The sequence below is a fragment of the Leptodactylus fuscus genome, chromosome 5, assembly GCF_031893055.1.
Source record: "Leptodactylus fuscus isolate aLepFus1 chromosome 5, aLepFus1.hap2, whole genome shotgun sequence".
Taxonomy (NCBI): Eukaryota; Metazoa; Chordata; class Amphibia; order Anura; family Leptodactylidae; genus Leptodactylus; species Leptodactylus fuscus.
This window is the reverse complement of record NC_134269.1, coordinates 5,779,166-5,792,639: the sequence shown is the minus strand read 5'-3', so window position 1 is coordinate 5,792,639 and position 13,474 is coordinate 5,779,166. Positions and strand designations below refer to the sequence as shown.

At 41.1% G+C, this 13,474-nt stretch overlaps 1 protein-coding gene across 1 annotated transcript; it reads right to left on the bottom strand.

The window, feature by feature from the left end:
* Window positions 1-969: 969 nt before the first annotated feature.
* LOC142204343 (olfactory receptor 10A7-like) lies at window positions 970-13,071 on the bottom strand. Its single transcript, XM_075275655.1, has 4 exons — window positions 12,988-13,071; window positions 10,154-10,301; window positions 2,855-3,000; window positions 970-1,899 (listed from the first exon to the last, which is right to left on the bottom strand). The coding sequence occupies exons 1-4, from the start codon at window positions 13,069-13,071 to the stop codon at window positions 970-972; spliced, it is 1,308 nt and encodes a 435-aa protein (XP_075131756.1).
* Window positions 13,072-13,474: the final 403 nt, after the last annotated feature.

The window sequence follows — 13,474 nt, the reverse complement described above, 5'->3', positions numbered from 1 at the left end:
TATTCACTTATTAATTTTTTTTCATACACTTTTTTCTTTTAAACTTTTTTTTTAATATGTCTCACTAGGGGACCTGAACCATAGATGCAATAATTGCTTGTTCAGTGCTATAGACTGCAACACACATAGGCTGACTTCCTGTATCTCAGGCGGGATCAACCAGTGCCGATAGGGACATTATTATTGTATAACCCCTTGGATGACGCAGTCATTTTTCACCATGGCATTTAAAGGGCTTGACACCCACGATCGGAGCTCAGCTGTATTTCATCTTCTTTCTAGTTTTCTGTGAAAATGATTGTCCTCTAAGGAGAAGAGAAGATCATTGTGGTGGGAAGCTATGGAGATGCTGAATTTTTATTCTAAGCTATATCAGAGACAAATCTCTCTCTAGCTCCAGATGTGACTGCAGGTGAAAGTTTTCAACTTTACAGGCAATTGATACAAACAGCAGACAACAGATCCCACGTTAAATGGAGAAATTTTTCTTACTTGGAGGCTCCACTTGGATGTCGGGGACTTGGTGATGGGACTTTTTGCACCCCTTCTTAGGTTTGGTACATGTTTCTTTAACCTATTCAGGAGTGACCATAGACTATATATGATCAGGCAGTCTCTCTCTTGTTCTGCAAGGATGGATCGGTACCCAAATGATAAAAATGTTATAGCCCTCAAATCCACAGGAGCAAAAAAAAACCAAAAATGTGTCTGTTCCTGGACCAGAAACTGACCTGCTACTGAAGTGGTTAAATTCAGTTATAGACAACTTACTTCACTTGGTCTCAGGACTGTAACACAGTAGCATAAGGGGCTAGACACATGCTCTTCAGGCACACAACCTCACTCTTTGGAAACCTCTTAGTCTCCTCCTATTATCTGGTGATTTGCTGGCTGAAATTTTGAACGGTATTGTATATAAACTGTATGCACAGTGGCAGATACATATAAATACAATACCGACAATACAGCTTACCAGATCACATGTTTATCAATGGTTTCCTTTATGGCTTTCCTAATATCTTTATTCCTCAGACTGTATATAATGGGGTTGACCAATGAAGTAAACACAGTATATAGCAGGGAGAGGATCTTACTCATGGTCGATGTTTGTCCTTTTGTTGGAACAATATAAACACTGAATATAGTCCAGAAGAATATGGAGACCACAATGAGGTGGGAGCTACAGGTGGAGAAGACTTTCTGTCTACCAGTGCTGGATGGGATCCTTAAGACTGCCCGAATAATAGAAGTGTAAGACACTACAATGATTGTGGATGGGATGAAAATAGTTAAAATACCTATTAGATACATCTCCAAATGAATAATAAATGTATCAGAACAGGCAAGTTCTAGTAAGGGGACAATGTCACAGAATACATGGTCAATGATGTTTGGGCCACAATAGTCTAATTTTATTGTTGCTATGATGTAAATCAAAATAATAGAAAATCCAGCAACCCAACAGATGACGATCAATATCACACAAGTCTCATTTGTCATGATAGAGGAGTAACGGAGAGGATTACAGATGGCCACATATCGGTCATAGGACATCACAGCGAGGAGGAAACACTCAAACACATCTGAGGTGCCAAAAAAATAAAGCTGTAAAATACACCCTATAAATGTAACCATCGCCCCGTTATTGAGTAGGATGTGGAGCAGGTTGGGGACAATAGAGATGGTCAATAAAATGTCACAGGTGGACAATTGTGAGATGAAGAAGTACATTGGAGTGTGGAGGATCTTACTGGTGGACACCAGGGTGATGATCAGGAGGTTCCCACATATTGTCCCACAGTAAAGCACCAGAAAAAGGCAGAACAGGAATTGTCTTACATCTTGACTACCTTGAAATCCTAAAAGAAAGAAATTTGTGACCTCCGTCTTGTTGTTCTCCTGTAATTGGACCAAAAATATAATTACTCATGTTATAAGATACCACGGTGAGGCCTCATTCAGACACCTGCAAATGTTCATGTTACTCGAGGACAATAATTTTAATAGACATCATTTTTGCACCCCATATTGCTGACCAGTTGTTACATTTTGGTTCACACGCCCATTATAGTCTATGGATCTGTGAAAATCACAGATCCAAAAACATAGAAAATTATAGTGTTTTTTCATGGACAATAGAAAGATGTGTCGTCTGTGATAAACATGGAAATTTATCAATATTGTCTATCTTTGCACGGTCTTAAAGTCCAAATCCCTTTCCAAGTTATAGACACATTTATGGATCAGCCGTACAGACCTTCATGGATATGGAGAGTTTCTTGACGTTCCAAAATTCAGGCTCAACATGAGACAAATATTGGCACAAAATCTGTGGACAAAAATGTTATCTTGGAGGCCTTAAGGAACAAATATTTGGTGCACACACCAAAGACCCTACAATTCTTGGCATAACCTAAGCAGACACAAATCATTTCTCTCGTATGGAGACAAATATGTGGCTGCACAACAAGAATTTTTGTTGCAAATACATTGTTGTAAATCCTTTACACCATTTTAAACTCGGTCTACTTTGCACAGGAATTCTGCACCATATTAGTTCCTTTCTGTGTCATAAGACAGGAAAATAACAAACGACACAGTAAGTTCCTAGGATAAGATGTATAAACTTAAAGTGGCAGTGAGGAGAGTGATGGCTGGACGTGATCTGGTATCTACTTTCACTTGTACTGAAGATCCATATATTTCCACACTGACATCCTGGGCTATTGTCAGATCTCCTGTATAAGGGAATCCATAGACTGCACATTGTTGCCTTCACTGTGGTCAGAATATGGATGTCCGAGAGCCCCAAAGGTTCCCAGAGACAGATCCAGGATAAACATGAGACCCTCACATAGAAGAAATGACAGAACTCTACAGAATCTTCATCTCTTATTATTCTCTGCTTGATCGGTATACAATTGCTGGAATCTTCTGTTATTACATAGAAGACAGGAATATGGAGAAGCCGATGTGTAGAAATAGAAGGTTCACCTAACCCTGCTAGAAACACAACAGGGCAGCAAATATTATTCTCACTTTTCTTGGTAACTTAAGACGTCTTGCGGAGTCCATTCCTCTAAGATACAGCTGCTTAGGAAACACGAAGGGACTGACACAATGTTTTAATGATATGGCAGATCGGTGAATATTATTAATATTTTATTGTGAATCACATCAGATATTTCTTTGTTCTTGATATTCATGTTCAGGATAATATTTCTTCTTCTTGTTACTCTCTGGAGGGATGGAGGAGACTATGAGACAGCGGCAGTGTCGGCCTCCACCACGACACACGAATGTGAGGAAAACCTGGTGATATTTATGTATATATGGAGGTAAGGTACCAGGTAGGATATATCTCAGGAGACCTCTCTGCTCTGTCTGATGGGTCTCCAGAGTTCTGGCCGATGGAGAAATATAACAAAAAAAAAAAAAATCAAGTCTTCAACATTTTCTAAGAGTCAGTTCTTTAACCCCTTTCTGACATCCACTGTAATAGTACGGCAGATTTTGACCATTTAAATATGGCGGCCGCTCATCTCCTGTATTATACAGCAAAGACTCAGCACTAATTACCATGATCAATGCCCGATGAAGGAGGCGTCAACCTTCCGGGTGATCTGAGGCCAGCAATCCAGTGTCCTAATAGCCTAAAACCTATAGAAGGATCCCAGGATTCTCTTGGCATTACTTCTACTACAGGCTGATCTTTGCAGCCTACAATAGATGTGCCAATATTTTGCAATTCATTGAAATGTATTAATATTGTAATGCGTTACATAAGTGATAAGACCCCCCCCCCCTCCCTCTGAAGGATCTAAAACAGGGGTGGGCAATTCATTTTCCCATGGGGCCACATAAAAAATTGTAACGGCTTTAGAGGGCCATGTGTGCCGCTGCAAATTTACCTCCACCCACTTCTACGCTGATTCTGCCCATTCTCAATCAGTCAAAGCGGCCATTTTCTTGTAGCGCGGACATGCGCAGTCGGCTCTGCACAGGCCTGATGCCTGCAGAGTGAATTCAGAGCCAGAAGAAGCCGTGGGGAAGCTGCATGGAGAAGACTTCTAAAGGTAGGAGAAGAATCAGTGTTGATTGGCCGACTGTATAACATTTGGCCAATCAACGCTGGTTCTGCATCGAATTTTTCCATTGGAATAGCGATTGGTCCTCAATCGAGTACGAGTATTTTGAATACTGTAGTATTCGATCGAATACCTACTCAATCGAATACTACTCGCTCATCTCTAGTGCTAATATGGAGAGCAATTAAGTCAGAGAGTCAAAAACGAAAAGCGAAAAAATTCACCATCGGAGAGGGGTTAAATGGGATTTTCAAATCAAGGACATTCATGACATATGCACACGATATACCATAATGTCTTCACGCAGAGGATGTTCTGTAGGACAATCTATCGCACCCCATACTCTTTATATCCTTAGGGTAAGTTCACACAGGTTTTTTTTGGACTGGAACCTGAGGTAGAGACAGCACTCCTACGGGTTGCACTCTGCTCTGGATTAGTCCCAAATGAATTGGCCTAGTTGGGAGGAGGGAGTATCTTGAGGCCAAATCGCGAGGTGAATCCGCCTAAAAGAATGAGCACCTCGTATCTTTTTCCAGGAGCCGGAACAAACGGCACCAGGAAAAAAGAACTGACCGGCTCCAATTGATTTCAATTACTCACACGGGGATTTTTGGTCAGGATTTTGAGGCCGTATCCACCTCAAAATCCTGACCAAGAAACCCTGTGTGAATTACCCTTTTACGACAATAAGATTGTTGAACTGTTTTTTACTTCTTTCACACTTTTACATTAAGGGTAAGTTCACATGGAGGGTGCTTGATCTGTATAAAATTGCTGGAACCTTCTGTTATTACATATAAGACATGAATAGGATGAAGCCGATGTAGAAATAGAAGGTTCACCGAAACCTGCCAGACACACAACAGAACAGCAAATATTATTCTCTCTTATCTTGGTACTTTCAGACGTCTTGTGGAGTCTGTTCCTCTAAGGTACAAGGGTCTCAAACTGAGAAAATTTTATTTATTTACAATTCTTCTAATCTTGGCTTTAAAATAAGACCAGTTCAGCTCTCCAGATGGATGTCCATGGCATTCCCAGTAAGAGACCAGATTTTGACTGCTTTAGAACGAGCCCATTTTGGCTTAATGTACAAACAAATGATTTGGGCACCAGACGCAAAGTCGATGAGAAACTCATCCTTTAATACGCTTCTACGTGGACCATGTGAAACATGGTCACAGTATGGTCCCTTATTGTCACCACAGATTTCTCCTATTATGCCTGCTTCTACAGTCCCTGCAATTCTAAAGAAACAGCTATGTGCAGACTCTAACTTCTGGACTAAATTAGACGGACTCAAAATAGCAGATCTCATCAAAGATGGAGCACCCATCTCTCAACAAGCTTCAATACCTTCCGTCAATCCGTTTAAATTTTCTTCAATATGCAACTTTTAATACATGGATGACGGATATCATGACACTAGGACTCCCAAATAGGAATTTAACTCCTTTTGAAGTGAAGCTAGTCTCAGGTGCACCAATCTTTAGGAAATTGTCTTACCTTAAGATGGTCCCTCTAAACGCCCAAGACTACTCAAAACCAACATACCTCATTACATGGGAGAAAGAACTAGACACTCACCTCTCAGAGGATGACACTGATTCAATTTAAAAAAATTCACATGGTTTCTCCAGGTGCATAAGATTACAAGAGACTCATTTCAAGCTTTTAGCTAGATGGTATAAAACCCCTGAATGGCTAAACGCACATGGTCTAGCAGACTCCAAACTGTGCTGGAGATGCAAAACTCATGTTGGAAGTCTGGCACACATCTGGTGGAACTGTGACATGATTAAACCCTTCTGGTCAGGCGTCGAGACCAGATATCAAAAGTTCTAAATCAGAAATTACAACTAACACCTGAAATGGTTTTATTGTCTAAGCCTTCTCCTCAGTACTCTCCTTCTAAGGTGAATCTCGCTACCCATTTAATTGCAGCTGCAAATTTGCTGATCTCCCTTTTTTGGCTCCAACCATCACCTCCAACGCTACAATTATAGCGTGAGAAAGTTCATCAAATTGCCAGATACGAAGAACTCGTCAGCTGGCAACTACGTACTCGGGATTTGTATCTGAAAGTCTGGTCACCCTGGTGGGACACATTCCCTACATTGTCATGTGACTAATAGATGGTTAGAAGCCTCCTTCCTTCCCTTTTTCTTCTTGTACTGTTCCTCCAATGCCGGAGGTTCCGAACCTGCTCTATTTGTTTCTCTCAACTGATACTTTCCTCCACTTTAGTTTTAAGTTGTCATCCAATACTCCCCTATCCCCTCCCCTCCCCCATTCCTTAACGTGCTTATTCATTGCTAGATATTAGACACTTTACAATAATTCAGCGTCTTTAAATTTTATTAAGCTACCTAGCACGCCCACATGTTTGATTGTTGTACTGTATTTCTCAAATGTTACTATTGGATTGTTCGAGATCCAAATTGCTATGTTTCATTTGTTATTTTATCATATTATTAGAGATGAGCGAACAGTGTTCTATCGAACACATGTTCGATCGGATATCAGGGTGTTCGCCATGTTCGAATCGAATCGAACACCGCGTGGTAAAGTGCGCCAAAATTCGATTCCCCTCCCACCTTCCCTGGCGCCTTTTTTGCACCAATAACAGCGCAGGGGAGGTGGGACAGGAACAACGACACCGGGGGCATTGAAAAAAATTGGAAAAAGTCATTGGCTGCCGAAATCAGGTGACCTCCATTTTAGACGAATAGTGGATTTCAAATCCGGGTCATATGAGAATGTGAACTTTGTGACTATGAGACAGGGATAGCTGTACAGGCAGGGATAGCTAGGGATAACTTTTATTTAGGGGGGAATGTTATTAAAAATAACTTTTTGGGGCTCTATCGGGTGTGTAATTGTGATTTTTGTGAGATAAACTTTTTCCCATAGGGATACATTGGCCAGCGCTGATTGGCCGAATTCTGTACTCTGGCCAATCAGTGCTGGCCAATGCATTCTATTAGCTTGATGAAGCAGAGTGTGCACAAGGGTTCAAGCGCACCCTCGGCTCTGATGTAGGAGAGCCGAGGGTGCACTTGAACCCTTGTGCACCCTCGGCTCTGCTACATCAGAGCCGAGGGTGCGCTTGAACCCTTGTGCACACTCTGCTTCATCAAGCTAATAGAATGCATTGGCCAGCGCTGATTGGCCAATGCATTCTATTAGCCCGATGAAGTAGAGCTGAATGTGTGTGCTAAGCACACACATTCAGCTCTACTTCATCGGGCTAATAGAATGCATTGGCCAGCGCTGATTGGCCAGAGTACGGAATTCAGCCAATCAGCGCTGGCTCTGCTGGAGGAGGCGGAGTCTAAGATCGCTCCACACCAGTCTCCATTCAGGTCCGACCTTAGACTCCGCCTCCTCCAGCAGAGCCAGCGCTGATTGGCCGAATTCCGTACTCTGGCCAATCAGCACTGGCTAATGCATTGTATTGGCGTGATGAAGCAGTGCTGAATGTGTGTGCTTAGCACACACATTCAGCTCTACTTCATCGGGCTAATAGAATGCATTGGCCAATCAGCGCTGGCCAATGCATTCTATTAGCGTGAACTGAGTTTGCACAGGGGTTCTAGTGCACCCTCGGCTCTGCTACATCAGATTGCTACATCTGATGTAGCAGTGCCGAGTGTGCATCAGATGTGTAGTTGAGCAAAACTGACTCAGCACTGTTAAGTCTCTGCATTCGCATAGGAATGCATTGGCCAGCCTTCGGCCAATCAGCGCTGGCTCTGCCGGAGGAGGCGGAGTCTAAGGTCGGACCTGAATGGAGACTGGTGTGGAGCGATCTTAGACTCCGCCTCCTCCAGCAGAGCCAGCGCTGATTGGTCGAGTTCCGTACTCTGGCCAATCAGCACTGGCCAATGCATTTCTATGGGGAAAAGTTAGCTTGCGAAAATCGCAAACTGACAGGGATTTCCATGAAATAAAGTGACTTTTATGCCCCCAGACATGCTTCCCCTGCTGTCCCAGTGTCATTCCAGGGTGTTGGTATCATTTCCTGGGGTGTCATAGTGGACTTGGTGACCCTCCAGACACGAATTTGGGTTTCCCCCTTAACGAGTTTATGTTCCCCATAGACTATAATGGGGTTCGAAACCCATTCGAACACTCGAACAGTGAGCGGCTGTTCGAATCGAATTTCGAACCTCGAACATTTTAGTATTTCGCTCATCTCTACATATTATTCCCTTTCTTTTTCTTTTCTTGGAACCTGTTGTAAAATTTGTAAAAATATTCAATAAAATCAGAATTTAAAACAAAACAATAAAATAAGACCACGATCATGCATGTAACCCTAGTAGATCCTCAAATATCCATGGTTGAAGTGAAGTGGCACATACTTACAGCCTCACTTCAATTAGTGTTCAGTAGAGATGAGTGAACACTAAAATGTCCGAGGATCAAAATCCGATTCGAACAGCCGCTCACTGTTCGACTGTTCAATCGGATTTCGAACCCCATTATAGTCTATGGGGGGGAAATGCTCGTTTCAGGGGTACGCAACATTCGATAAAATTATACTTACCAAGTCTACGAGTGACGGTCGGGCTGGATTCTCCTTGAAGTCTTCTCCCGGCGCAGCGTCCCCGCATCTTCTTCCGGCTGGAATTCACTCTGCCTAGGCATCAGGGCCTAGGCAGAGCCAACTGCGCATGCGCGGTCGGCTCTGCCCAGCCTGACGCCTGAGCAGAGCCGACTGCGCATGCGAGAGACGGAGAAGACTTCTAAAGGTAAGAGAAGAACCAGCGTTGATTGGCAGAATGTATAGCATTCTGCCAATCAACGCTGGTTCTGTATCGAACCTTAAACTTCGAACAGCTAGTAGTGTTCGATCGAGTACGAGTATTTAGAATACCATAGTATTCGATCGAACATCTACTCAATCCAATACTACTCGCTCATCTCTAGTGTGCAGGGGAACACATGTAGATATTGTGTAATATCATTCCTGCTGAAGAGACCTAAGTATTCTAGAAAGATTTATATTTGTCGTGATAGCCATTAATAGGTAAAGACTCTCAATTTTTATTTTTTTTTAGATCTACTGGGTAATACCATGTTATAATATACTTTTTTTTTTTTTTTTTCAGAAAAACAGCAGAAATACTCGATTACACCCCCTCCAAATTAAATTAATAAAATCTATACAATACAATACAATACAGAAAACTCAAGTCATGGTCTTTGAAATGCAACAGGGAAGAAAAGTTCATGTTCGTCAAGTCCCAATGAGGGGCATAAAGTATTGTGGATGATTTACCAGAACATATGTTTTTGACATATCTGATATATGGCTTTCGTAATATCCTTATTCCTGAGACTGTATATAATGGGGTTGACCAATGGAGTAAACACAGTATATAGCAGGGAGAGGATCTTACTCATGGTTGATGTTTGTCCTTTAGTTGGGACGACATAAACACTGAATATGGTCCAGTAGAATATGGAGACCACAATGAGGTGGGAGCTACAGGTGGAGAAGGCTTTCTGTCTACCAGTACTGGATGGGATCCTTAAGGCTGTTGAAACAATATAAGAGTAAGAAACAACGATTGTGGTTGGGTTGATCAAAACTGGAATACTTAAGATATAAACCTCTAAGTTGACAATGTAGGCTTTAGAACAGGCGCGTTCTAGTAAAGGGACAATGTCACAGAATAGATGGTCAATGATATTTGGTTCACAAAAGTCTAGATTTGCAGTTGTTATGATGCCAATAAATGTAATGAAAAAACCGACCAACCAGCAGGTGGAGGACAATGTCACACACTGTCCACTGGTCATAATGGTGGAGTAACGGAGAGGAATACAGATGGCCACATATCGGTCATAAGACATTGCAGCCAGAAGAAGACACTCACACATCATTGAGGCACCACAGAAAAAAAACTGAGTGATACAACCAATAAAAGTAATGGCCGTCCCATTATTCAGTAGGACGTGGAGCATGTTGGGGACAATATCTGTGGTCAACAAGATGTCACTGATGGAGAGTTGTGAGATGAAGAAGTACATTGGGGTGTGGAGGATCTTACTGGTGGACACCAGGGTGATGAACAGGAGGTTTCCACATATTGTCAGGCAATAAACCATCAGGAATAGACATAAGAGTGAAAGTCTGAAGCCTCGCTTTACTTGAAATCCTATGAGGAAAAACGTAACGGCCATAGTTTTGTTGTTCTCCTGCAAAGAGACCAGGAAACAGTTATGATGTGAGTTAAAAACCTGAAACTATGACACTTATAAGATTCAAGTCTAAGTCTGGGGCCACAGAGGATGGACAATATAATGTAAAACAACAATAAAAATACATTTTAGTAATAAAGGATCAATAATGAGACAAAGAAAATATTACTTTAGGTATCCCACATTATTAATGAAATAGCAAAAAAAAACTTCATTCAGACCTATCAAAAATCTAAAATCATAAATCTACCTTGATGGAAAAATAAAATAAAAAAACTAAAAAATATAACAAAAATCCAAAAATAGAAAATCTTAAATAAACAAAAATAATAATAATAATAATAATAATAATAATAATAATAATAATAATAATAATAATAATAATAATAATAATAAAAACATTAATAAATACAACTCATCCTGCAAAAGAAGCTGTCATGCCAAGAAAAAAAAAAAGTTGAGGCTTTTGAAATGCATAAAACACTCTGTAATTTTAATAAAAAAAACAAAAAACATTTGCACCTTTCATTGCATGCTCAAGCCCCATGGTGGGGCTTGACCATGCAACGGTCACCCAAAACATTGAGTGAAATGAAACAAAGAAGAGGCAAAAAAACAACAACAAACAAACAAACAAAAAAACAAAAATGCAAAATACAATAAAAATAAGCAAATACAGCAAAAATACAATAACTGAATGAAACTGGTACAGAGGGGGGAGAGGACCCTGCACATGAGGGTTTACCATGGACAAGGGGAAGGATACCGCAGGTGAGGATTTGTTACATTTGTTACTTACACCAGGCATCTGATATTTTTTGGAATTCTATTAGAATAATCCTTCTTCTCATCGCTCTCAGTTCTCTGCTGGTATAGACAGCAGCAAAGTCAGAGTCCATGGACAAGTGAGGCCACATGAAGCTTTACCTGGGACTATTTATGTACAGATGGGAGATGTCTCTGCTATAGACTAATAAGTCTCCAGTGGTCAATGGAGGAATCTAAAAATAAATCTGTAAGAATTGACAAAAACTTTTCTTTATACATGATAGCATCGTGAAGACAGAAAAGTTCAACGTCGTGGAAGAAGGAGTCTCACTAATAAGCAATAATAAAGGTATTTACCATATAGAAGTGAAGAAGATTGTTCCACCAAGTAATATAACAGATGTGACCGAGATATCCTATGTAACTGTCCCTTAGTATATTGTAGCTGATCACAATGTAACCGAGTTCGGAAAGCGGGCGCTCCTTATGCATTTCCTTTGTAAAATAAAGGGGTGAAATTCATGCACCCCATTACTGTAACTGAGTGTTTATTTTCATCGTTTTTTTTTTTTGCTCTTCCCACAACCTGATTCCCCTTTAGGGCTTGATTTCTACTGGGTAGGGCTACCAAACCCTTCCAGTATTGCTACTGACCAGGAAACATGGCTTTCTAACTCACAGCTTTTATGAGAGACTCAGATTGGGCCTATGGCACCCAAATAGACCTTGTGGGATTGATTTTACTGAAGGATAGGTCCTGAGGAAGGGCCACTTCCTTTTTTAACCATGCAGCCATCGACCTTTCCTGAAGAAGTCCTTCTTCAACTTATGCTTGTTGTCTAACTTTTGCCCAACCTCAATTTTACTTTTTAGGAGCTTTAATCGATATGTTCATGTTTAATTCTCCTTCCAGTTCTAATCCATTTCTCACCCAACCCTCTTTGTGAACAGCTACAAACTGACTTCAGACCTAAAAATCACTAAAGACACTAATGGTCCAACCTTATGGCATTACTCAATGTGCCCCCGTCTGGCCCTGGATCTCTTCATACAGAACCTCACCATCTGGTCACTTGGTGCCTCGCACTCGCACACTACCTTTTTTTGTCTTGCCCACTTTAGGATTTCTCATATAACGTCATGGTTTCCAATACTACAATTACACTGATGACACCAAAACTTTCCTATTTGGCCAAGGTGTCTCCTTTCTGCTACTTAGAGTACCTGAGTGTGTATTAAGTACTGAACATGAACTATAAATTACACTTAAGGAATCCACATTTTCTTTGTCTCATAAGCTTTAGGATAATCTTTGAATCTTTGTCTTTCAATCCACCTTCTGCTACCTCCTTTTCAAAAACATTTACAGAACCTTCTCCTTCAACTTCAAGTCAACAACAAGGCTTGGACTTGCCCTTATCATCTCCTGCCTAGATTACTGCAAAATCCTTCTCACTGTTCTCCCAATTAGTACATTTGTACTCCTTAAGTCCACTTTCACATCTGCTGTCCAGTTACCCCACCTCTCTCCTCATCCCTCTTCTCCCACTCTTTTCTACCAAATACTTCACTGGCTACCATTACCCAGAATTTTCAGTTCAAAATGGCAACAATCAGGTGGCCATAGGGCCCAGGACATTAGGGAACCCAGTAGGCCCCTGATTTTTTTTTTTTTTTTTTAATAGCCTGGAATTATTCCAGCAGATAACGGGCCCTATTAACTTACTGATCCTCGCTCCTGCTCATGGCTGCCAGCACTTCTGTAGAGGCGGCTGTGAGCAGGAGGGGGAATCGATAATTAAGGCTACAGGACAGTGTACCCCACAAACACTGTTTTCATTTTCAGACACCCAAGTATAATTATTGGAGGTCTACAAGAGGTGTGGGAAGATAAAAAAAAAAAAAAATGACTTACCTCTCCTAGGCTTCCGAAGGTTTTGGGCCTACTTGGTGACGTTCCAAACATCACTTGGGCCTGGCTTGCGTCCTTATGTGTCATGATGCAAGTGCATCTCAGGTAATGTCCTGTCCATCATTGAAGATGGCAAACATCAGTGCGCAGTATTCTGGAGCCCATGAGAGGTAAGTGACAGTGTTTTTTTTATGTTTGTATCTGCCCCTGGGTCTCAGATCATTATACTCTGGAGGCTAAAAACACACAGAGTATAATAATTGTTTGTCCTTTCTTCTATGGTCTGTGTTCTATGTCATTATTATGTAGCTATCCCTTTGTAGTTCCTGTAGATTCACCCTGTGTTTCTGTGAAGGTTATAATCATGTAATGTATGAAAAACATTGTTATCCTTAAAAGCTGAATGCTAATATAGTTTCTTATGCTTGAAACTGCTATAATGTTATATGATAAGATGGCGCCTGTATCCAAGATGGGTGCAAGAAGTTAT